This window comes from Polypterus senegalus, chromosome 16 (genome assembly GCF_016835505.1).
Source record: "Polypterus senegalus isolate Bchr_013 chromosome 16, ASM1683550v1, whole genome shotgun sequence".
NCBI lineage: Eukaryota > Metazoa > Chordata > Cladistia > Polypteriformes > Polypteridae > Polypterus > Polypterus senegalus.
The window spans coordinates 19566976-19593903 of NC_053169.1; the positions used below are offsets into that span (position 1 = coordinate 19566976).

Sequence of the window (26928 nt, forward strand, 5' to 3'; positions counted from 1 at the left end):
CTAAAAACGTTAATAATCATCACACATCATAAACGGGAAACTAAAGCATCATGAGGAAGACTTTTTGAATGAACACCCACCTCTCCCCCCTCATTTGTAGGCCAAGAGACAATTCAAAACGTCTCTCTCATGATGCTTTAGTTTTCTGCTTATGACCTACACTGTTGATTCCAGAAGTAAATTAACTATAAAAGCATGCGTTCTGAAGCGTGTGACTGGATAACTAACAGGTGGGTTATGCCACACGAGTAACAGGAGATTATTTTTTTCTTTTCTTCCATGGGCGCTTTCACAGCAGTTGTCCAGCACTGGGCAGATTTGGGTCAGAAAATTTGTTATCTCCTTTTTCCAAGAAAACATGAAATGACATTTTTTTGGCCAACACTATAAACTACATGGGGTAAGAACTATATATATATATATAACACACACACTTCCCTTTGCTTGCCAACCCCTCTCACTCCTGCTGCTTCTCCGAAACCCCTCTTAAACGGTGATACAATGGGAAACAAATGTATTTTCTTTAACTCCTCTTTGCTCGAGCAGCTGTTGGTTTGCTGCTGCTGCTGTCAAACGTGATTTGCACTTTGCTCGCCTAACCCTCCTCCACCAGTCAGTACTAGGCGCCGTTGTGAAGAGTGGGGCTGAGTGCACCCCAAGGAGATGCGGCAGCTCCTCTGAAACCCCTCTTAAACGGTGATACATTGGGAACAAGTAACAGGTGTTTTTTTCCACCTCCTCTTTGCTCAATCAGCTGTTGTCTTGCTGCTGCTGACGTGCAGCGTGATCTGCATTTCGTGCGGAGCTTCGAACGTTTAAAAGCCGTACAGCACCTGAATATTCAACCTCTTTTTGGGGTTCTGTTATTTCCCCAAGTAATATTTTCAGTTTAATTTGTGCTAATGTGGTCTTTACTGTCATTTATTTGAGACTGTCAAATTTTCCTACTTCCATTATCTCTAACCTGCTCTGCATGCATGTCACGGGACTTGCGTCTGAAGGTTGTACGTATGACGTGACTTGTCTGTCTCGCAGGAAGTGAAAGTGTCTCTGTCTCTCTTCAAAAGATCATATCTCATCCCTGGGAAAAAGTCTTGTCGCAATTTTTTTTATAATATAATATAATATAATATAATATAATATATATATCATTTTTGGGAGAAGTATTCCTTCAACTAGGTGCCACATGAAGCCACCTGGGCCACAAACTCTAATGTGATTTGAAAATTCAGCTCGCAGAAAGACCGCCCTTACTGTTATAAAAAACTGACAGATGGCCAATGATATCCCATACCTCAAGCATACACAGCGCCCCCTGGTGCAAGGAGGACAGTTTATTGACGGCTGCCAATCCTGTGCACCTTCTCTCTTGCTGTTCTGTAACTAACAACAGCAGTTTTGGGTACTTGTGAAACAAATCACAAATATTCTATCTACAGTTTAAAAAAAATTCACAGCAAAAAGAAGCACAATGCCAAGTTTTCTACTCAAGCACCTTCCAAACACTGTCTGCACTTCAACCAATTATTATCAAAATAAAACACACCTTTAAAAATAATCAACCAGAGCTGCAAATCAGAAAAGGCAACTTTTAAAACTAATTGTGAGGTTTAGGCATTGGTGTTTCTTTTTGTTGTCAGCATAAAAGTAAAGCTGCAGTTTAAAATGTTTCAATTCTGCTTTTGTCAACTCTTTCCCGACACTTTAATGTGCAATTCTAGAAGCGTAACCAAATTAGGTAAAGCCAGGCCAGCCCCTTGAGCCTACTGTAATCTTTTTCATACATTTGTATCTGAACAGGCCGAGACCACTGCCTCGGGCTGTGGAGCTGTCTGTCTCTTCCATTTCAAAGAGCCTGCAGGGTGCAGTGTGCTCCCGTTAAAGGATCTATGATGCAGCTGTAAGTAATTTGGATGCAATCTGAATAACAATATCATTAAAATGAACTACACATTTTAATAAAAATAATATCTTGAAATGTTATACATTTATAAATCAGTCACACCAAACGTGTACGCTTTGGGCTCACTTTTGCAATGAGACACATTAAAACCGATTGCAAATCAAAACATAAAGAGGATGAAGACATGAAGTTGCCTTCCTTCCATGAGGGTGATGTTGACAGCAAACTTCATTGTTAACATCGACAAAATCTGCTGGCCTACTGCTTACTTAGAAATACAGAAGTCATCTGTGGCATCTATGCAAAAATTATTTCAAGCATAATAGTCACTGTTTAATCAAAAAAAAAACCCTCAGGTAACCATAAAGTTAGCCATTAATACCCTCAGTAAATAGTAGTGTTAGGTGTAAAAGTTGACACTCAAACCTTTTTTGACAGAAGTTCAATGGCAGTTTGCTGCACCACATCTGACCATCTAGTCTACAAATAAATATGCAACCTTGGACGTCTGGGCAGCGTGCTAGTGTACTGGGACACAAGAAGGCTTTGCCACAGCAGTGAAGATGAACTACTGCCATATTCTCACAGTTTATGTTTATAATGGAGCAAAACTGAGTGTTCACATCTTCTGTGGCTTCTTTGGGTGTTAAAGTCACATTTCTCATTAATATTTAAAATATTTCCACATTCCTCTTTCTTCCTGTTATTTCCTTACCCCACCCACAATGTATGATTGGGGAGCTCCTCAAAGCTAGTATGTAAAAACCTTTTACTTCTTCACTGGGCACATGCTGTATAAATCTCAGTGCCTATACAATACTTCAAAGCATAAACCTGCATATGTAACTTCCATCTTTTTCCTTTTTTATCTTTTGAAAATCAATTCAACAATAGAAACCTACTCATCAAAAATAGGACAATGCATGGCTTAAATTTCCTTTATGTAAAATAGAAACACATACAAACTGGCTTGATTGGTTTACTGGCATCACCAGAGATAAATGGGAGAGAATGATGTGACCTCCCCTATGGAGTGCTTGTCAGCAAGCTGTTCTTGTCAGTATGAGTAACAAGGTGCAGATTCATTTTTTTTTACTGGCATTATTCTGCCACTTAAGTCTTTACTGGCAGGTAAAATTCACAATCATCCTGCGTGCTCCTCTGACCTCCACCTTAGAAAGACAAGTATGGCAAGGCAGCTCAGCAATGTTATGCCAGCGGGCAAATGCAACTGTCTGGGAAGTGTAAAAAAGTCTGACAGATGTTCTGAAAGATTTACTGTTGATGAAATATGCACTGCTAAGACAAGTAACTTTAAGCTCTGCAATAAAATAAATATCCTGGTGACTGCTAGAAAACATAATAGCATATACACTTTAAAACAGGTTTGTTTGAAACAGCATACAATTAGCTCTAGAATCATGGATGGTTCCCTTCTCACAACACAAACACTTTGTTTAAATGTTAAAGTGATAACCACTAATTGCTTATAGCTCTTACCTCATCCATAGACATCAACTATTATGGATCTCTTTGCTAAAACATGAGAAAAATATTCAAACATTGGAAAGAATAAACTGATTAAGTGCACAGTTTGGAAACTGACCCTATTAAATTAAAGCATTACACATTTAAATACATGTACACCATTAATGGGATAAAAATGCCCTGCACTGAACAATATACATTAGAGATGAAGTACAGCTGATAAGTGTAACATTGTTTTAAAACAGACATGATTACATTTCTCAACTCCCCGCTAATACTTAAATAATGATTTGCAGAACATCATTTTGTTTTCTGCATGTCATGGCTCCCATGGAGAGTCAACCCCGTGAATAGATAATAAAAGAGAAATTTGGCCTTCAGCTACAGGACAGGGTTGAAGTATCAATAAGCCCTATGTAGTGTATGCAATGTTCTCATTTCATATTTTCTAGTCTTTAAGTTCAAAATGCTGTGCTGGTGTCATTTCTCTCATTCCTGAGGTTTCCCACAGCTTTGGAGTAGATGTGCAGATTCTTAGTTTTTGTAACCAGTTAATTGCTGCTTAGAGTAAATCCGAAACAAATGCTCAATCTTGTGCAGGGCCCAAAGACACTGCTTTTGTGAGCAAAGTAGACTTTTCTGCAAGTCCCTTACCAAACATTCAAATAATCTGCACAAATTCCCATTTGTTAGTGTCCATAATTGATTTACATAGTGTTCTTTTTTTGCTTCCAGTCCACAGTGTGCTTTAAATAAAAAGGCAGGTTAAGTCATTAAAAACAAGTCTATTAAAATGGCAGTTTGTACTTTTTGCTTGGGTAAAAAGCATTTGTACAGTGGATGATTTCCCTAGCAGCAGCATTTCCTATATACCCTAAAAGGAAAAGCTAACCCCCCATCCCCTAGTCAGTTCCCCGTGTGCTGCTTTTGTAACAATAATCCATGTTCTTCTTCACAGAATGTTAATCATTAAGTGCAAATAAAGCTGCCATTGTTGAAAATAGTCAATGTCTTTGTGTTTCTTCCTATTTTCTTGCAACTTTTCCAAAAGAAAACAAAATTGTTCCTTGCTTAATTAAAGTTATAGCAAAAATATATGTATATCAGAAGACAGAAGGGAGGTTATAATTTCCACAGGAAAACTAAAATAGCATATTTTGTCCTCCTCTCATTTAAGAAAAAAAAAATGAATATGGAAACTGGGATCACATTAATTTGTTGTATCCAAATATTCCGACAGGAAAGTGCTTTACATGAGTAGGCCATTGAGCAGCCAGCTGGAAAAACTTCACGTCATTCCATTCCACACCATCAATAGACACTGTATGAGACAAGAAAAGAGGAAGATTAGAAATCCTTCAAAGTATAACATTGTACCTTCATTGTAGTCTATGCCTCAGCTAAACTCCTTTCACTAAAGACGATAACCCCAGAGGACTTAGAGAAACATCCACGATGAGATGGCACACATATTACAGAAAATGTATAACTCAAATACTGGACAAATCCAGGGAGAAACTTCAGATAATGATTTTATAAACAATAGTCCTTTATAATTACTGAATAATAGTTTTTGCCTTCATGGAAAAACACTTTTATATTACATAGTACAGAGAAAAGTCAAACAAAATGACACCTTTTACTTTGCCTTTGCACACACACAGTACAGCATATGTATTTATGCCAACTGTAAAGTCTAAACCCTCCAATTTGCTGCTCTGTGAAAGGTTTGAGTAAATTATGTTATTTTAATAAGTGTAAAATTCCACAAGCATGCTGAGACCTAACATGCATAGACTAAGTGAAGAGTGCTATTAAAAAAAAAAAAACTGAATTGAATTAAAAGGACCTAACCTTATTTCCACATAAAATGTTTAATTGAACGGAGTCAAGACAGTAACAATTGTTCCAATTCTTGTATTCAGTTTAATGAAGTCTACAACTAAGATGGAAGTAGAACTTTAACTATGAGGGAGAGAATGATGCTTTCATATTCATCCATTATAATGTGTAAACACGGCATAATGTAATGTTAAGTTACAGTTTTTCTCATTTGGATACACACTGTGACTGAATGAATGCATCAAGTAATCAATTGCCCAAGCTATCATTCCAAAATCATATACTATTTCAAACAGCTACAAAGGCATTCTTATTGTTTAATCTAAGTACACAATTTGCTCTACTCATTTTGAAAAACTCTTCCCATAGCCCTCAGTGCACTAGCGCAGTTCTTATTGTGAACACAACCATCTAGTCTTGAGAAACATAATACCCACCAATCTAAGTTCTAAGAGCTAATGCGCAAAAACACATCTCACTTGTGCAAACCCTCAGTTATACATTTAGTTCTCCTTATTGTCTCAAGCATATAAAGTTGCAGAATTACTCATTTAAATAAAACAAACAAACAAGAATGAGTGCAAAGGAGAACAGCATAAACTAGAAGCAGAGGTGGAAGACAAAGACTATTTTTAAACAAAATAAGAGCTATTCTGGTTGACAGGGTTATCAGCCATGGCATAAACAAGCGAGAAGCTGTTTGGCCACAGAGCACATTAATTGTGATGAAAACACAATATGGTCAAATCCATATGACTGGCAGGTCTGCCTGAGCTCTCAGTATTTTCTGTTGTACTTGCATATGAGGTTTAATCCTTTTAATCCTTTTTTCAAAAGGTGGGCAAAACAATGGACAACCTATTTAAATGGGGCCTCACAACAAGCGCTGAATGTCCCAGTAGTGAGCCCACCCAAACAATGGACCACATACTCCATGAATGTTCCTGAGGCCCTACATGTACCTGATTAAGATCTTAAGGATGCTAATGACGCCACTCTTACCTGGATATGGCAGTGGCGTTATAAGATATGATGATGACTAGGTTTATTTTTTTCCTTTTTGCTGTCCACTTTAAATGCATGTAGTTTTGCTTATTTTCCCCCTGGTCAAACTCTGTGAAATTTCAAAATATAATGGTATTAAGGTAATGCTTTAGTAGCTGTTTCTGCTGTGTTCTTTCTCTGCTAAAGAAAGTTTTATATTGGGCGAGAAAAATGAGTATTTTGCAACATGGTGTCTTATTCAGTGCGGCACGGTGGCACAGTGGGTAGCGCTGCTGCCTCACAGTTAGGAGAACCGGGTTCGCTTCCCAGGTCCTCCCTGCGTGGAGTTTGCATGTTCTCCCCGTGTCTGCGTGGGTTTCCTCCCACAGTCCAAAGACATGCAGGTTGGGTGCATTGGCGAACCTAAATTGTCCCTAGTGTGTGCTTGGTGTGTGTGTGTGCATGCCCTGTGGTTGGCTAGCGCCCTGCCCAGGGTTTGTTTCCTGCCTTGCACCCTGTGTTGGCTGGGATTGGCTCCAGCAGACCCCCGTGACCCTGTAGTTAGGGTATAGCGGGTTGGATAATGGATGGATGGTGTCTTATTCAGTGCTCAGTGTGAGCTACATACTTCCTTGTGTGTATGGGATACTGAATGATTTGGTTTTGAGAGTTATGCCTGAATACACTGACTTTTATAGCTAGTGGAGAGCTTTCTTTGTGTGTTTAAGGTTTTGGGAATGTGGCATATGATAATGGACTCTGTGTATATAGTTCTGAGACATTGGTGTAGTATTCTGAAAAATGTGTGTATCCAGCTGGGAAAATCTCTAATTCAACTGGTAATGGCAATAAACAGCAGATGAAAGACAAGTACGCATTAGGGATGTGACATAAATGTTGCACTGAATGATCAAAATTCATATTTATGCACCATTAGAAAACATGCCCTAATCTGATTGAAAATAAATAGTATAACAATTTATCCAAAATATTTATGAAAATACATTAAAAAGAAAGTTTAAATTCACTTCTTTGTCAAATGCTCATCATACCTTTAAGCATGGTGTGCTGGTGTTTGGCAGTACAAATTAACCTACTGATCCCATCTATAACCTGGCTTTTAGAGTCCAGCTCTTTCTCCTTCGGTTTCTTGCTGAGAAATATTACTGCACAAGATAATGAATGGAAAAAAAATATTTGAAACAGTTCTTGTAATGAAATAAAACCATAATAATATACAAGAGAAATAGGGGTTTCTTATTTTCCAAGTATCCATTTCTACAGTTTATAGCTTTTGTACCTGCAAGAATGTAACTGGGTCTTCAAATTCCTTGGAAGGGCAGGAGAAAGCTGCAGCATGAGACACATTAGTGGGGATGAACCGACTGTGTGAAGGAATGAGAGGTGCACTGAAGCCAGAAATGCAGAAATTGTGTGAGGGAACAATTAGCATTAGCCATGAAGCTAGGGATGATATATTCAGTGCTGAGAAAAGTTGACTTCCCATAGAAAATAAAAAAAAATAATACATTTGATTGATGCTATGTTTGCTCCATAAAATCCTCATTTTATGCTAGTACTTTTTTTTTTTTGCTTTAAATTGAAAATTTTTTTCTCCAACTGTAACGTGACTACATGCTTTTATCATACCACACCTAAAAACTACAGTTTGGCTTGTGCTGACATATGTCTCAGTGACAGTGAAAGCTCCTGGCAATTCTGTGTATGATCATCTTTTGAGGATACTGCCATTTCTCATTAGTCCAGCCATCAGCCATTAGCATTACTGTTTGGTATTCTTTTTTGAATGCCATAAAGTATCTTTTAATATGTGTAAAATATTTTCTCTCGTATCAAATTAAAGCTTGTTGTGTGCATTTCTGACTTACTTGATTTGAACAGCTGTTATTTTTGATTCCTTGCTTGAATTGAATATGCCTAGTCTGTGGTGCACTTAAATATTTTCTGTACCTGTTTAGTGTCAGGTTACAGGTTGCAGTGTTTGGATTGTGATCATTCAATACAGTCAGGTATTGGGAAGATACATTTATAATAAAAGGATTTTTTTTTTGTCAGAACAAAACTGTATATGAAGAGTATCTGGTTCAAGGTAAGATGAACTGGAGAATATTTTGTAAATGGCATGTAAAAATTCCAGGTATGTCGAACATTCAAAATTGAATGAAGTGGGAGATAAACAGGCTCTGGAATGGGCAATCTGTTATAGATGATAAGTCTGAACACCATATTTCATTATCTTGATTTAAGAGCAAAACAAATACTCATAAAAAGTCTCAGTGTTTCTCCTATCAAAGAACTTACTGGCATGCTGCTGCAGCTACAAACATTATATATAAATGAAAATCCATCATCCTTTCATAAGCAGCATGTCATATTTTTTGAAAAATATGTAGGGCTGGACAGCTGTTTGGTTGCTAAGCAGATTATCATTGTGCTCCTCTATAAGGTGGTCTTCGTGGTAACCCAGAAACAGATAGGTGACACTTGGTGCTGGTGCTCCACCGCCATGTTTTGATTTCGTCAGTGACACATGGCTAAAAATTGAAACAAGTGTCTTAAAATATTTAAGAGGAGAAAGACAATTCAAAATTCAGAGATATACACATGAATATTTTAACAAAAATACAAGTGTTTTATAAGTGAGCATTCATTCAACTGGATGACTGGTGTGGATTATGCAACACAAGTAATCTCAGATTATTTCATGAATTTTTTTTAATACTGTTGCTGTTCTTCAGAACTGGGCTTTGCTCTCTCCCTTTGAAACCCATTGTATTAGAAACTTTGTGATCTCCCTTCGCCATGAAAATATAAGATAAAATATACTGTAAAGGTCTTCTTCTAGTCATTGCTTGTGAACATTTACTAATACACACTGATGATGGAAATCTCCATTATAGTCATCCACTTTGGTAAGGAAATTGTTTTTCTAACCATTAGTTGGTATATGCGTTTTCAGCTTAGTTTTTGGTTGTAATCAATTATTCTCTTTCCAGTTTTAATCCATTATCCTCTTCTTATTTAATTATATTTCAAGCTGTAGTTAAGAATTCAAACAAGCAAATCATCCATTTATGCTTATATTTAACCCCTCTTTTTCTATTATTCTCAATATTTTTCACATGGTTTTCTTCAATTACCATTCTTTTTTCAATCACTGCACTGAGTGGAATTTGATTCTTTTGTGTGTATCTGTGTTCAACCGAGTTACTGCCAATGGTATAACTTTTTATCTCATCGGAAAGGTATTTATTTTAACTTTTCACTTTTCTCTAGTTCTGTTTTCTGCATTTCAGAGTATTCAAATCTTTGTTTACTTTTTCTTCTTTAGAAATTCTGAACACACACGGCCCTGAAGAATACGGGCAATGCCCTTGAAATGCGTTGGCCCCACCCCCTTCTCGAATATTGAAAATTAAGTGTTGCCATGATGGCAAAATACATTTCTATTTCATACACGTAAAAGCACCTGGAAGGGTATACATGCTTACATCATATATTATCTTTGGACCTGTATTTTTGTTATTACTTTATCATTTATATATTTTTGGGTCTATTTTTTCTTTTGAATGTAAGAGAGGACTTTTATGTTTTTTGGTTAATTTGTCATTTATATATCTGCTCTGTTTCTATTTTTCTTCCTTTGGATATAAACGAGCTTGCTTACTCATTACCAGACATTAACTAATGTACGTCATTAGCTGATTGTTGCCGTCTTTGTAATTTTGTTTTTTATTCACATTACCAATTTCACTTTTTTGATTTTTTTTCTGCATTCTGGAGTACTGATTTACTTTTATTTGTACCTTTATTTTTTCTGTATGTCAGCAAATTGTTGACTACTGTGTTATTCTATGAATATATAATAGTTTGCAATTTTGTTTATTCCCTTAAATATATTCCTATTATACCTCCCGCTTATATCCATATTTACTAACAAACTGTGTTGCTACATCCTCTGAAGGATTATTGGGAAATATTATTGCATTGTATTTTGCTGTCATAAATGCAAGAAAAAGGCAATTAATAGAGCTTTAATAGTGTAGGTCTTTCCTTTAGAGAAACTGTAAAGAAAACCGAAGTGTCAGTGAGTACAGTTTCCCACACCATTAAAAGGAATTTGGAAACTGGAAGAAACTCAGAAAAGAAAGGGTCTCGCAGACACAAACGAACACCACAATTAGAAGACAAGTTTTTGTGAGTCAATAACTTGTGTGACAGACATCTCAAAGAACAGCAGTGTCAGGACACAGCCTAACAACTCTGCAGTATCCATACTGTCAAATGTTTGTTTCTATGCTTTAATTTCAGAATACATTGACACTGGTGGTGCTTCCTGGCATGGCCAAGCCTCCTTTTTTCTTTATTTTGCAATTTTAGCAATGGCTTTCTTCCTGTCACTTGACCTGTTAAACCTGCATCTTGAAGTCTTCTCTTCACAATTGAAAGTGACATTTGCCTTTGTCTATCATGCAAACTGTTTAGATAGCATCATGCATTCTGGGACATCAAAAAAAAAAAAGAAAGACACATATGAAAACAATGTTGTTGGAGGAGATATTGAATAAAGCGTCCAGGTTTGACATTCAGAAAAAAATAGTCTGGTGATGGCAAAAAATGCTGGTGGGTAGGTTTAAAAAAATGGATAAAGGCATACATGTCTTGAGCATGATGTTTGTATATTGACTGAAGATTCACAGGAATAGAAACAAGCAACTGTATATAACTATACTACACATATCACTGTGCCCCAGGAACAGCAACATTCATCAAGAACACTCTATCAGCAACTTTGCAGAAAGAAAAACTGTGATGGACTAAAAATACACTTTTGCAGGTACAGCAGCACAAAGAAAACAAGCAGGGGTCTGTTTGGAAGAGGAAAAAGACATCTGGTGAGATCAATCATCCTTCACGTGAACATATACAAATTCACATTCTCCCCTAAAAGTTGGATTTTTGAGGCTAGGTTATGGTTTGGGATACAATGTTCTGCCATGATTTAGGCCCAGTTCAATTTTAAGGCAAGGTAAATGCCTATTTTTTACAAACCAATTCCTAGTGATCAGATTCACCCTATGGTTGAGCGCTTATATCTTGATGGAGTACTGAAATCTTCCTGGATGAAAATATAATCTTCACTGAGTTTGAGTGGTAACTGAATAGTTGAGGTGAAGGACAACAATGCAAAACATATATTATAGCCATTCCAATCACTGCAACTCAAATAAATTAGACATTTATGCGAGATTCTAAGGAAGAGCATAAATTATATCATAGAAATCTGTAGAGGTCAAGGTGCACTGAATTTGTCTTGGCAGGGTATGGCTCAGCACTGTAAATATGTATGAAGTTACTAGTTACTGTTTCTCTAAATTACTATATTAAAGATGGTCTTGGTAACATATCAATAAGGGCCTTAAAAATGTCATTCACAATTCATTTGATCACATCTTACATAAAATTAAGAATCTCACCTTTTTTATTTTTCTCTTTGGTGACTACAGTCATTGACATGGTTGCAGAGGGAGTCACCTCTCCATTACTAGGAATACGACTAACTTGGAGTGAGCGAAAATTACTCTTTAAAGTATTCTTAATTCCCATATCTCTCTTTTCACCATCCCTTTTCCTATCTGGGCCCTGTGACGTCCAATAGTCCACTTGGAGTCCCATAACCTCACCCCCAGAACCTGGAGAACTAAAAAACAAAATCCACACCATAATTAGATTGCAATTGGTTACATAATATTCCTACCTTAAATTCTGAATTGTAAATTCCAACACATAATACCGTTTAAAAATAAAGTCATCATCAAAAGCATATTTGCTTACAAAAGTGCCAAGATAATCAAAGAATGTAGTTATAATTTTAAGCATTAATGAGCATGTCAATACCTAACAAAACTGTGTTATCATAAGTCTCATTTAAATTTACCAAAAATTACAACTACTAATTATTCCTGCAGATAAAATGTAATGTACTTTCTCCATGAAAACATGAGATTGAAACTTCTTTGTCGCTACTACAACAAACTACATGGGGTAAGTAACACCATTTTTGGGTGGAGTATTTCTTTAAGGCTCTTAAAATGGGGAATTGATTTCTCAGTCAATATTAGAGGCCTCTTCAGTCTCAGCATTTAAGTCAAGGCCTAAGACCCGTTACCACCGAATACTTTATGCTTGTTAGAGCTGTTGCTGTTATTACAGCGTTTTTTAATTGGAAATCAAGCCTTTGCCATTTTATTTTCCTTCCTGGTATACCTAGGTGTGGATGCAGCATAGCAGTGAGGAACCCATTATGAGACCTTCAACACGTTCTGTGGAAATCATTTTCATTGCCTGTGCAAAGATTTACCACAGAGTGTAACAAACTTAGAAAAGCAGAATTTAAAACTAATAAAATAGTCAAAAACTGACAACACTAAGAAATTTTGTATATATTGCATTTATGCATCCAATAGCTGTTTGGAATATTCAGCCTTCTTAGAGAAGTCTGAGTGATGTGCTTGAAAAGTGTGCTGCCCACTGACTTGGTAGTCTTACTGGGTAGCTTCAACGATCACATCAGAAATGATGGTGATACCTGGAGGAGCTTGACTAGAAGTACAGACCTGCCCAATCTGAACTGGATCAGTGACTTGTTATTGGATTTCTGTGTTAGTCATGGATTGTCCATAATAAACACTATGTTTGAAAACACAGCGACTCATAAGTATGCCTAGTACCACCCTGGGATGAAGGTTGCTGACAGACTTGTGGATGTGTAATGCGTCCATTCAACGTTACATGGAAAGCTGATCAAGTACTTTTGAACAGGTGCACTGCTGTGGTGGCCAGAGGGTGTGTTACCACATAGGGATCACACTCCTTAGTCTTCCAGGCAAGGCCTATGCCAGAGTGTTGGAGGGGAGACTCCATCTCATTAAAAATATAGTTTAAATTATATAGTATATTTTTTAAAATGTTAATTTTACCACATTTGTGCCAGTCCTGTAAATACAAGATACAAGAATGCACTCTTCATGTTTTAGTGCATCTGCCTGGAAAGCTCCCAGTGAGATTTTTGTGGAAAAATTAATAAGGCAATTATGTATTTCATTTAAGTGTAGCACTAACAAATAATTCATGCAAATGATGACTTGTGTAACAGCAATAACAAACTGGCAAAATAAACAGGTCAAACAATTGAGGTATTTAATATTTAAGGAGAATAAAAAAAACTGCATAAATGAATCACAAATGTGGCAGAATTTAAAATGTTTTTACAAGTACTGCTTACACCATTATAGAACAGAGGTTCATAATTTTGATTTCATAATCAATTTGTTAGGGTGTACAATCTACAAATGCCTGAAAAATCTGAAACAAAGCAGACTTAAAACAAAGTTTTTCTCTTTCATTTTTTTATCTAAGACAAACTATTGTCTACGTTTTTAACATTGCCAAAATCACTTAAATACTTAGCTATTTATACACATAACAGAACATTCATATAAAGATACCCAAACATACCCAGCTCCAGTAAGTCCAATGGAGACAGAAGGGGATGGAGGTGGTGTGCTAGCTATTTCCTTTCCATAATTACCACCAGACGAAGCAGGGGGGGATGTTAAGAGATTAACATTGCAGATGGCAGCATCATCAGAATCCACTTAAAAAATAAAAAAGCAGCCTATTAAACTGTTTGTTGTATTATTTAACAATTGAATTACATATAATGTGTTTCAAAAAGTAACTGAAAGCACTTTTAAAATAACTTTAAAATACTGCTTATGGTTTATAAAGCCTTAAATAATCTCGCTCCATCTTATATTTCGGAATGTCTGACACCTTACATTCCAAATCGTAACCTTAGATCTTCAAATGAGGGTCTGCTTAGAATTCCAAGAGCTAAACTTAAAAGAAGTGGTGAAGCGGCCTTCTGCTGTTATGCACCTAAAATCTGAAATAGCCTGTCAATAGGAATTCGTCAGGCTAATAGTGGAGCACTTTAAAACAAACTTACATCTTGCCTGAAGAATGGGCCTGAGTTGCCTCGAAAGCTTGCATATTGTTATCTTTTTAGTTAGCCAATAAAAGGTGTCATTTTGCTTGGCTTTTCTCTACATTCATAATGGCTATTATGGTACAACACCCTAGTACTACAAAAAACTGCTAAAAACACATTAATTGTATATTCAATTAATTATCATTACTATTCATGATGGCTCCAAAATCCATACTGACCCCTACTCTCTCTTCTGTTGTTTTTCTGGTTTTCTGGGGTGGCGATCTGTGTATTGTAATGTCAGTAAATGTAAAGTATTACACATAGGAAGTAAAAATATTAGGTTTAAATAAACAATGGGCGGTCGGAAAATCGAGAGTACACCTTATGAGAAGGATTTAGTAGTCATAGTGGACTCTAAGCTATCGACTTCCCAACAGTGTTCAGAAGCCATTAAGAAGGCTAACAGAATGTCAGGTTATATAGCGCCTTGGTGTGTGGAGTACAAGTCACAGGAGGTTCTGCTCAACCTTTATAATGCACTGGTGAGGCCTCATCTTGAGTACTGTGTGCAGTTTTGGTCTCCAGGCTACAAAAAGGACATAGCAACACTAGAGAAGGTCCAGAGAAGAGCGACTAGGCTGATTCCAGGTCTACAGTGGTTGAATTATGAGGAAAGATTAAAAGAGCTGAGCCTTTACAGTTTAGGCAAAAGAAGATCAAGAGGAGACCTGATTGAAGTGTTTACAATTATGAAGGGAATTAGTACAGTGGATCGAGACTTGTATTTTAAAATGACCTCATCAAGAACACGGGACACAGTTGGAAACTTGTTAAGGGGAAATTTTTGCACAAACATTAGGAAGTTTTTCTTTACACAAAGAATGATAGACACTTGGAATAAGCGACCAAGTAGTGTGGTAGACAGTAAGAGTTTAGGGACTTTCAAAACTCGACTTGATGTTTTCTTGGAGGAAACAAGTGGATAGGACTGACGAGCTTTGTTGGGTTGAATGGCCTGTTCTCATCTAGAGTGTTCTAATGTTCTAATGTTCAGTGATGTGTTGAAGAAGCAGTTGGCCGCTCTCACCACTTAAGGCCTGTCCGTTAGAAAATCCAGCACCCAGTGACAAAGGGGGATGTTCTGTCCCAGGTCTTTAAATTTTGAGACCAATAAGTGTGGGAAAATGGTGTTAAAGGTCAAGGTGTAGTCTATAAACAATAATCTTACATAATTTCCCTTGTTGGTGTCTACGTGTGACAAGGAGGTACGCAGAATATGGAAGATGGTTGATGTCTAAATTTCAATTTTAACAGTTTAGTTGAAAGATAGCAAATTTTCCTTCAATATATTTTAACGCATATTACTGTTATAATAATAATTCTTTATTTATTTGTCACATGCATAGTTATACAGGACAACACGCAGTGAAATGCATCTTTTCGCATACCCCTTGGGGTCAGAGCGCAGGGTCAGCCATTGTACAGCACCCCTGGAGCAATTGAAGGTTAAGGGCCTTGCTCAAGGGCCCAGCACAGTAGCATCTCTTATGGCAGTGACGGGGATTCGAACCGGCAACTTTCTGGATGCCAGCACAGATCCTTAGCCTCAGAGCCACCACTCCATATTCTAATATATAATCATTACATACTGTAATAGTATTCTTATTATAGTTTTGAGCAGATGACAAATAGGAAACTAGAACAGCCATTCAAAATCACAACAAAACAATACCAATATTTACTTTATGAACTTTTTCAAAGATAAAATTAACATAGGGGTGGCAAACTTAGTACTATAAGGTTAAAGCTCGATCCTTGGTGCAAAAACCTCAATTATTTAAACTTCATAAAAGAACAGAAAATCATAAAATTTACTTAAAAATTAGAATTTACTACTCATTCCTTAGACCCAACAAAACCAGTGAAAAGCTTAATCACTGTTCTGGCAACACCCACTTATAACATTATCAGTAAACATTATTGACCAGCACAGTTTCTAATGCACTAGAAGGGCCAGCTGTCAGATCATTATTGACAAAACTCTATGCTAGACCCAAACATGCATAATAATTATAGATTTATTTTGAAGTTGTTTTTTTTTTCCTAAAAATTACTTAAAGCTTTGCTTCACTCTCACCTTATCACTACAATTTACTTGACAAATAAAGTATTGGAGTGACTTTCTCACTGGCCACTGATCATAAAAGGGCACAAACTTGTGTTGTGATTGACAATTGAATATCTTCTGATGATGGAAATGCCCAGGTTTACAGGCACTGTTGTTGTGTGGTTTAGTTACAATTTATCAAATTAATTCCAGTATGTACAGAAATATCATTCTGAAGTTACAGATAGTATCTCTCAAGGATCAGTACTTGGACCATTACCCTTTTGAATTTACATGCTACTTCTGGTAGGTATTACTAAAAAACATCATCTTCTATGACTCATGGGTAGACGATACCTTTACTTCAGATCAAATGACATCTCTCTTACAGTGTCTTTAACTTAATTTAACAAATGTGCATGAATGATAACTACTTGTCTGTGAATGCAGGGGAAAAAAAAATAAATTGGTGAGAATAATGGAAATAGTGACAAGGTATTGTCACATCTTAACTCAGTGGGTAAAAACATTATTTTTACTAAAATGGTACATAACATGACATTTTTAAAACACAAATTACACTATATAAAACCATTTTCCCCTGAAGAAAATATGAAAAATAAGATGGGTTCTAAATATGGCGGATACTCAGCAGTAAATTCATGCGTTTATTTCTACTACAATTAATTACTATGAAACTTTACTCACATGCTATTCAAATCATTCGTTTTACAGCATTAGTTAATTCAAAGTTTTGCTGAATGATTAGAAGTATAAAGTATGATGGCATAACTCTTTTTTATAAATATTCAAGTTTAAGGCTGATTTCAACATCCTTTTTAAATATAAAGTTTTAAAAAAGGCCTTGGCACTACTTACATACCTATACTTATTAAAACATACATACATATCAGATTGAATATTATGATCTTAAGATGCTGGTATACAGTATTAAAAATCCTAAGGATTAATAAAATAACAATAGAAGGTTTAGCTTTTAGCTACAGGCCCAAAGCTGTAGAATGATCTGCCCGTTTGTGTAACAAATACTCCATCTGTCTCAGCAATTTAATAAAGGCTTAGGACTGACTCATTTAGTCTAGCGTACGCCACTTGCTGATTAGGCATTCTTATTAAATCTGTTTGCAAGTTGATTGCACAAAAATATAAGCGTGGCAATAATAGCATGACCCTCCTCTGTTCTGTTTCTCTTTCCTTCCACTTGATATCACTGCTATACTGTAAAACTGCTACTCTTGCACATTAGAAAAACACCAGAGATACTGGGAGCTTTGGAATTCATGGATAACATGATTTACTATTGTATTATAATGCCCAACACAAACTTATATAATACTGTAAAATGCCGAGGAAGTGGTGGAAAGCCAGTTAGACTATGACACTAAAACTGTGACTGCGTCTTACTTATTCAGTAATTCTGTCCATTATAACTGACTGTTTCCACGGAGAGATTTGTTTTCTCTCGTTTATTTTTTTCCTTCTCCTCTGTTGTCAACTTTCCACATTTCAACTGTAATATTAATAGACTTAACACTGTAATTCTTTGTTCACAATAATGAATATGAAATTGCTGCTTTTCCTATCTAAATTTGCATTTATGTACTTTCATCATGTAACTTCTATTATAGTTATGGGTTTCATACTGTGCGCTCAGCCTATATTCAATGAAGAGAGCTGTACAAAAATAAATTGACTTGTCTTGACTGTACACTGCACTAATTAGATTTCTTCTTGTCCTTCCAAAAGACATTCATCATTTAGTCAGACAGTACAGATCTCAGAATCAAGTACTGGGATTATTAATTTAGTGTATCCTTTTACATTTTAAAAAAAAAAGAAACTTTATTTTTCTGCATATACCACTCAATAATTATGCTAAAGGTAAACCTACCAGAAGTGCCCAGATTATGCTCCACAATTCCCACTTTTACAACCTTAAAAAAACAAAAAAAAAAACTTCATTAGTCGCTCACACACAACTAAATTAAAAATGTACATCTTGATAAATTATTTATCTGTATTAATGTAGTTGGGGCTTCAATCCAAAGCAACTTAGAAAGCACAAGAGCACAATATAATGTTTTATTTATTTCTACTAATTTAGCACTGGCTAGGTAAATAAATTGCTCATTGTTCCAAATTAGTAGGGCATTACCTAACAACCCTGTGGCTTACAGTGCAGTGTCTAAGCTTGGTGGCCACATTTCCATAAACCTCCATCAAATAATAATATGTACTGTGGTGGGTCTTTCACATAGCAAATTAATGTTCTTCAGTACAAATTAAAAAGGTTTCTGTGTGGAAATCTAAAACATTGAAATGCAGACAGAGACAATTCATATATATATATATAAAATGTCGGGGAAGGGGCGTGACGCCCAGGAGGACGTACGCCTTTCCCAGGCCATGTGGGGGTGACTGCTCTAGTACCTTTGGGGGCTACGGGTACAGAGCTTTGAAGCTCAAACCTGTAGGGGGCCCCTGGTCACCGCCAGGGGGCGCCCCTGTGCCTTTGGAGCCCTGGACCTCAGCACTTCCGCCACACCCAGAAGTGCTGGGGGGAAGAGGAGCAGGGACATCCGGAGTGCTTCCGGGGATGCAGCCGGCACTTCCGCCACACTGGGGCGTGTCGGTGGAAAATTGCCAGGACACACCTGGAGCACATCCGGGGGATTATAAAAGGGACCGCCTGCCTTCAGGCAAGGGCTAGAGTCGGGTGTAAGATGGAGAAGGTCTTGGAGGAGGCAAGGAGGTGGCCTGAAGGAAGAAGGCATTTGTGTTGTGGCCAGGACTTTGGGGTTGTTGTGCACTTGTAAATATGGTAATAATACATGTGTTGGGTGACATGAACGTGTCCGCCTGTCTGTGTCCAGGCCGGCTACCACAATATATATGTTAATAAAAGCAGAATTTGACTTATACAGTTAAAAACTACAAGAAGCCTAGAACAGATCACTAAAGAAAAAAAAAAAAAGATTTATTTTAAAGATGCTCCTACCCCAATAAAAGGTATGAATTTCTGACATGAGTCTTCATCAGGGCTAAAAAAAAAAATACACAAAACAAAAAAACACTCCTTTAGATAAATCTGCAAAAACAAAGCATGTTTTCCTTCTTTTTAAGAAAACCCACAGTCAGTAAACACTGAGGCTGGGGTTAGTGTGGGTGCTTCAAAGTAGGCTATCAGAGTTCATCACTTTATGAACCAAATCTATAAAGACAGATTCACTAACATTAACAATGGAATGAACAATATAGTAATCATTAGAACTAGTGATAAAAAGCAAACATCAGTGGAGTGGTTTAGGACTCACGTGACTGGTTTCACAAGACTTGCTGAAGGGTTTCAAACACATTTGATCCATAATGCAAATTTAACAGAAAGCATGTAAAATGACAGGTATGCAACCACCACAGAAATTTAAATTTGCATTTTTTCAAATAAATAAAAAAAAATGGAAAACATAAATTAAGCAATACAATGTGAAATTACAAATCATGTTAGTTCTATAGGAAATAAAGGTATTTTCAATGGTTATATCTTTACATTTTCTAATATTTAGTTATGTTTCTAAATTATTTTATTATTTTATTTCTCAACACAAGGACTGAGGGATTAATCAAATAGAAAGGCTTCAATTTGAAGATTAGAAAAACTGTGACAAGAACAGGCTGTTCAGCCCTACATTTACCTAGATTTTCCAAAATGACATCACTTTGAGATCTGAAGGTCCCTAAACCCTTGCTCTCCACCACACTAATTGGTAATTGAGTCCATGTCCCTGTGGTTCACTGCATAAATAAAAACTTTCTAATATTTCTGCAAGATCTGCTTTTAACAAGTTGCCAATTGTGTCACATGTTCTTGTTGTAAAATTTATTTTAATGTAACAACTGAGATCTCTTGTACTACTTCTTTTTATAATTTTAAATACTTCAATCATGTCCCCTCTTAATGTCAGTTGGCTTAAACTGAATTGGTTGAACTCCTTAGACAGCTCATACCTCTTAGACCTGGGTTCAGCCTAGTTACTCTTTTCTGTACTTACTCTAGCGCTGTTATGTATTTTGTGTAATATGAAGAGCAAAACTGCACACAGTACTCTAGGTGAGGCCTCACTAGTGTGTTATAGAGCTTAAGCACAACCTCCCTTGACTTGTTCTCAAAACACTGCAGCATTGAACCTAATATCCAGCTTGGCTTCTTAGTGTCTTCAGTACACTGCCTGGATATTAACAGTGATACTGTAAGTCCACTATGACTCCCAGATCCTTCACATAAGTGGTACTTTCAAGTTTCAGACCTCCTAGTGTGTATTCAAACTCAACATTTTTACTTCCTACGTGTAATGCCTTACCTTTACTTACATTATATTTCATCTGTCATACATCTGCCTCAGCTTTTATGCTATTCAAGTCCTTCTGTAAAAATTGAACTAATTCTACATTATCTGCCTTTCCTGCTAGTTTGGTGTCATCTAAAAAACATAAAACAGCATATTGATTATATTCTTTTGCAGATCATTTTATGTATTTTAAAAAGAGCAGTGGCACGGGCACTGATCTCGGAAGGACACCGCTTTGAACATCATCTAATTCTGAAAAAGTTCCCCACACCATAACTCTTTGCTTCCTGTATTCAAAACAATTTTGTGCCCACTTAAAGATGTTCATTTTATCATCACCCTTTCATATGGTACCTTATCAAAAGCCTTCTACAAATTAAGATAAAGAATATCCCATACTACTATCATGATATGCTTTTGTTGCTTCCTCATAGAAATACAGCATATCAGTGAAACATGCCCTTCCGTGTCCGAACCCATGCTCTCTGTTTGCTAATACTCCTCTTCTAGATGTGTGCTGTTACTTTTTTTGCTTATTAATTGCTCCCATTAATTTATCTGTGGTATGCATTAAGCATATTAGCCTATAGTTACTTGGATCAGCCCAATCACTTATTAAATACAACAGCATGATATTTGCTGGCCTCCAGTCTTTACTAAGTTTCCCCAGTGAACAAAGGTTTTTGAAAATAATGTGGCATTTGCCTTTGCATATAAGTTGTTGGAAGAAAGAAAGAAAAAAAAAAGGCAAAAACCCTTCTAAAGGGAAAAAATGATAAAATTTGGAAAAATATCTATCCTGTGCAGTGACCAAAAATGAAAAGCCATTCATCCATTTCCAAGCAAGCTAAACAAGTTTAACCTTGGCAGGATTGCAGGGAAGCTGTTGCATATCCCAACAAGCATTAGGAACAAGGCAGGAATAACCCCTGGACAGGGCGCCAGTCCAGAAAATGAGGTTTTAGGAGCAAACGCAGTATGTTAATCAAGTTTCACTCACTGAAGGGCTGCAGCGTGCTGCTCACTATGGACCACAAACTGGAATGACGTCAGCTCACTGGACACACTCTGCACGTCAGCAAAGCAAAGCTCCAATCATTAATTATGTATGATTATGTATTACGATAAAAATATTCTGATAAAAATTCTTATCAGCAGACTGCTTAGTTTTAATATCCCAAAAAAGCTCAATTGGCAAAACATAATGGCAAAAACACCTTTAATCTGCCAGTGCCTAAAAAAAGTAGAGTTCCATTATGTAAAAAGAAGGCTAAACATGATTTCTGTCTACTGATAGCAATGCAATTTAGTGGAGAGGTTTTGTTTCTTTCAAACATTGGGAAAATTCTCGTACTGCTGGTATCTCTACAGTTATTTTGTTGCTTTTTTGAAGTTACTGCCGAAAAATATAACTGCTTTAAAATCTTCTTAAACTAAATGCTTAAAATTACCCATTATAAAGATATTAAAATGTTATTATAACATTTCAAGCATGTATGTGATCACAATAAGTAGATCACTTTTTAAATACGTTGTTTTACTAAAGCTGTGGTCTGAAGAATCAGATATTAATTTTTTTATCATCCACAATGAGTCTATTCCTCTAAAAACAAAAATACCTTGTTATCCTGTTTTGTGGTAAAAGACAATACAAAAGACTGGCTTATATTCTTCTTTGTCACCGATTCTGTTCATAACTTTTATGGACAGAATTTCTAGGCGCAGCCAGGGCGTTAAGGGGGTCCGGGATGGTGGACACAGGATTGGGTCGCTGCATTTTGCAGATGATGTTGTTCTGTTTGCTTCATCAGGCCGTGATCTTCAGCTCTCTCTAAATCAGTTCACAGCTGAGTGTGAAGCGGCTGGGATGGGAATAAGCACTGCCAAATCCGAGACCATGGTCCTCAGCTGGAAAAGGGTGGAGTGCCCTGGGAGCGAGATCCTGACCCAAGTGGAGGAGTTCAAGTATCTCGGGGTCTTGTTTACGAGTGAGGGAAGAATGGAGCGTGAGATCGACAGGCGGATTGGTGCGGTGTCCGCAGTGATGCGGGCTCTGCATCGGTCTGTCGTGGTGAAAAAGGAGCTGAGCCGTAAGGCAAAGATCTCAATTTACCAGTCGATCTATGTTCCTACCCTCACCTATTGGTCATGAGCTATGGGTAGTGACCGAAAGAACGAGATCGTGAATACAAGCGGCTGAAATTAGTTTCCTCCGCAGGGTGTCTGGGCTTTCCCTTAAAGATAAGAGTGAGAAGCTCAGTCATCCGGGAGGGGCTCAGAGCAGAGCCGCTGCTCCTCCGCATCGAGACGAGTCAGATGAGGTGGCTCGGGCATCTGATCAGGATGCCTCCTGGACGCCTCCCTGGTGAGCTGTTCCGGGCACGTCCAACTGGGAGGAGGCCCCGGGGAAGACCCAGGACATGCTGGAGGGACTATGTCTTCCAGCTGGCCTGGGAATGCCTCAGGATTCCCCCTGAAGAGCTAGAAGAAGTGACTGAGGAGAGGGAAGTCTGGGCATCTCTGCTCAAGCTGCTGCCCCTGCAACCCGATCTCGGATAAGCGATAGAGGATGGATGGATATTCTTCTTCTTCTTTTGACTGCTCCCGTTAGGGGTTGCCACAGCGGATCATCTGTCCGCATATGGATTTGGCAAAATTTTACATCGGATGCCCTTCCTGACGTAACCCTCCCCATTTATCCAGGCTTGGGACCGGCATGAAGAAACACACTGATTTGTGCATCATTTACAGTAATATGCACTCACAATAGTGTTAAGCAATTAGAAATAAAACCACAACAAATGAAAAAAGTCCTGATTGTTGTATTTGTACATGTTGGCTGGTGGAAAGGTTTTCCACATTAGCTCAGTGTCAATAACCAAGTTACACCAATTAAAGCATCTAAAAATAAAACCATCCAAGCCCACTCATGTCAGATGTGATCATGCTATATAGATCAGATAGCTCCACCTAATGTTAAACACTATATTTTCTGCCATGATTCGACTGAAGTAGCTTGAAAACACAAGCACACACTCCTCCAAACTAGTGATTTAATGCAGGTACACAGTGTGATCAAATGTTACATGTTGGAGTAGTGTTTCTATACGTTCCTTTTCAGGGTTATCAGAGCCAAAGGGAAACTCTCTTATTACAGTTTTGTACAATTTGTATAAACAAACAAAGGCTTGAAGTGAATACCATTTTCACTTTTCTTAGAACATTTTCTAGACTACTATGGCACCTTCTAATTAGACAATTTTGAGAAGCATCTTTAACATTTTACTATTTCTGCACATTAAGTCAATAAAGAAACAATATTTTTATCAACAGATTCAAACACCAAAATAAGTTCAGTTTTGGTGTAGAAATTGATAGAGACACTTAATCACTCACGAGGCAAAAGGTGGGGATTAAGTGGAATGGCTATTCAACATGTATGCCTGGCGACTTAAATTTGATCTAACTAAATATTTTTAAAATGGCATAATGTATTTAAGGTAGATTGAATGATTTTTCATGCAACCAGCTTATTTTATTCGTTTAGTTTTTTTTTACACAAAGAGCTGATTACATTTTTGGGTGTCAATGGCAAAATTTAGCTTTAAACTCTAATACCCTTAACAAAGTGAGTCTGAAAATGTGAGGAAGGGGTGGCATATCTGCTCACTAACTGAATATTCCAAGAAAAAACATACAAATCTTTAGTACATCCCATATCCTCCTAATCAAAAGTTTACTTGACCTTGGCTTCAACTAGACGGATGACAGAGCGCTGCGGCATGTTTGTTCAACTACCCATAAGCCATCTCGAAAGTGTATTAGCTTCTATCCATTGCAGTTATTGTGTAATTTTCAAATTGTCTTTACATTTTGATTTAGTCTTGTATAATCCCTTAACCAACATGGTCTGTAAAATCACTGACATGTGTATATGTTGAAAATTTTCAAACTGATTTGTTACTATTTGACCTTTTAATTACTGTTTTTGTAATTTTATTTTTTTTCTCCTCTCTCCCCATTTTCTCATTTTTTTTTTGAGGATGACTTACTTGAAAAAGACTAGTGTGGTGTAAATAGGTTATGCTTTCTTTTGAAAACTGTATTTAAAATTTATTTTTACACTAAAATACTCAACATTTTGCCTTGTCTTATCAAATTATAACTGGGATCAAATAAATTAACACACATCAGTTATTAACTATATATTATATAATAAAAGATTACTCCAAAATAATTGTGGAAAACAAATTAAGTATAAGCACTTTCACACAACAAAAGCGAATCACTCACATTATTAAACTAAGAAGAAATTCATGGATCCAAAAATTATGAAAAAGTTAATTATAGTGAAAGAGGAACAAAGGGGTTAAAGGTGATAAACTCAAACTGTGGAAAAACACAAGGAAGAAAAAAAAAACACAGTCAGATACCTGATATAAAAATCAAAATATAAACTTCTCTTCCTTGAATGCAAACAAAAGAAAAAAAGAAAGGTGTATATTTCTGTTATGAACAGATTAAAAGAGAAAGTCTTCTGTTGAAAATAAAAATTTCTTGCATATATTACATTAAAAAATACATTTAAATAAAGAAGCACAACCTATTTTAAAATATTGTTCATGTCTCAGCCCTTTCAACGTTTAGTAATCAAACTAAATGCCTTTGTTGTTTTTATAATAAAATGTATTACAATTATGTTAAAAATCTCACTTTTTCACTACAGAGTTATTATACTTTGATACTTTACTTTTTGACATGTAATTTCTTGATGTAAATTAAAATAATTGCCTTTTTATGTAGAGCACAAAAAAGGTTTAACATGGTTTCTCTATTTTGTGTTGTCCTACAAGTGTGAATAATTTCCTAAAAAAGTCTTAAATGAATATCCATAAAGATTTGGCAATTTGATAAAAAATAAGTGTTTTAAAACTCTGCAGTTTGAGAGATTTCTACTATCACCAGAACCACTACTGTACAGTCATCTGAAACAGCACTAAAATAAAACAGAACTAAGCATTTGAAAGCTTTGAGTCTTACCACAGTTTATTAGTTTCATATTTAGATTTATGAATCTAACCTCATATAAACAAAGATTGAACTTTAAATTTTGACAACCCAATCACATTTAATATTCTCAAGTAACTTGTAGGTATTATATAATTTCTAATATATTGCTTGCTTCATCCCTTGAGTTAAATACTACCGCTGCTTTAACATATTTAATATTACATCTCTGTCAGTAAATGTTTTCACTGAATCTGAACGTTACACAATAATAACCAAAAATTCATCTTACCTCTTTTGCTTGTAGGTAAGCATGGCCTCAGAAATTGGGAACTGATGAGACATGGTGGCTCCAGCGATATACTGACTGACACGTGCTGCTACATCAATGTTTTCTATAGAAACACAAAAATATTTTCTATATTAATGTAAAAAATGTGTGTGATGTTAACCCATATAACTAAATACAGTAGGTGCACAGTGGAGTTCTTCCTCACTGGCTACATGACATCCTGAGATGACGTGGTCTTGGCTCGAGATTGTAAACTGCACTGCAGAGGGTGGTGAAGGCAACACAGAATATTATTGGCACCCAGTTGCTTTCGGTTCAGGACTCACATACCACCTGTTGCCTCAGAAAGACAAACAGTATTATTAAAGATACCAGCCATCCTGCACAGTTGCCTTTTTCACTCCTCCCTTCTGGCAAGTAGTGCAGGACCATTCACACGTGCAGCAGTAGACTGTAAGGTCATAAGGCTAATGAGCAGGCAATCTTAGTAGCAAATATTGTATATGTTCTTGCATATACTGTATATTGTGCATATACACTGTGATGGAAGGACCGGGAGAAAAGGCATATTCAAGGCAATACCTCCCCCGGAACACCAGAGGGCATAGACTCTCAACCCTGCTGGGTCCTGTGGCCACTGCCAGGGGGCGTCTGGACAGTTACTGAGCCATGGGTTGCAGTCCTTCCACCACACCCAGAAATGCTGACAGAAGAAGGTCTTGGAACACTTCTGGGTACCCTATAAAAGGGGCTGCCTGACTCCATTCGAGGAGCCAGAGTCAGGAGGAGGTGGATGAAGCTTGCTGGGAGAGGTGTGGAGGCAGCAGAGAAAGAAAGAAGGAAGAAAGGACTGTGTTTGCTTTTGGTGCTTTGTGTACTGTGCTCTGTAGTGGGGAGTGAACAAAAAGTGCTGCCCCTCTT

The 26928-nt window shown here is 36.8% G+C and overlaps 1 protein-coding gene across 1 annotated transcript in view; it reads right to left on the reverse strand.

Annotated features, from left to right (window-relative positions):
* Positions 1 to 1942: 1942 nt before the first annotated feature.
* Positions 1943 to 26928, reverse strand: part of LOC120516224 (phosphofurin acidic cluster sorting protein 1-like) — a 181860-nt gene continuing 156874 nt past the window's right edge. The window contains exons 18-24 of the mRNA XM_039737725.1: positions 26008 to 26110; positions 19361 to 19403; positions 18254 to 18296; positions 13757 to 13895; positions 11716 to 11939; positions 7270 to 7383; positions 1943 to 4712 (exon numbers count right to left, since the gene is read on the reverse strand). Of these exons, the coding sequence (XP_039593659.1) occupies positions 4597 to 4712; positions 7270 to 7383; positions 11716 to 11939; positions 13757 to 13895; positions 18254 to 18296; positions 19361 to 19403; positions 26008 to 26110 (782 nt within the window). The 3' untranslated portion in view covers positions 1943 to 4596. The remainder of the gene's footprint in view (positions 4713 to 7269; positions 7384 to 11715; positions 11940 to 13756; positions 13896 to 18253; positions 18297 to 19360; positions 19404 to 26007; positions 26111 to 26928) is intronic.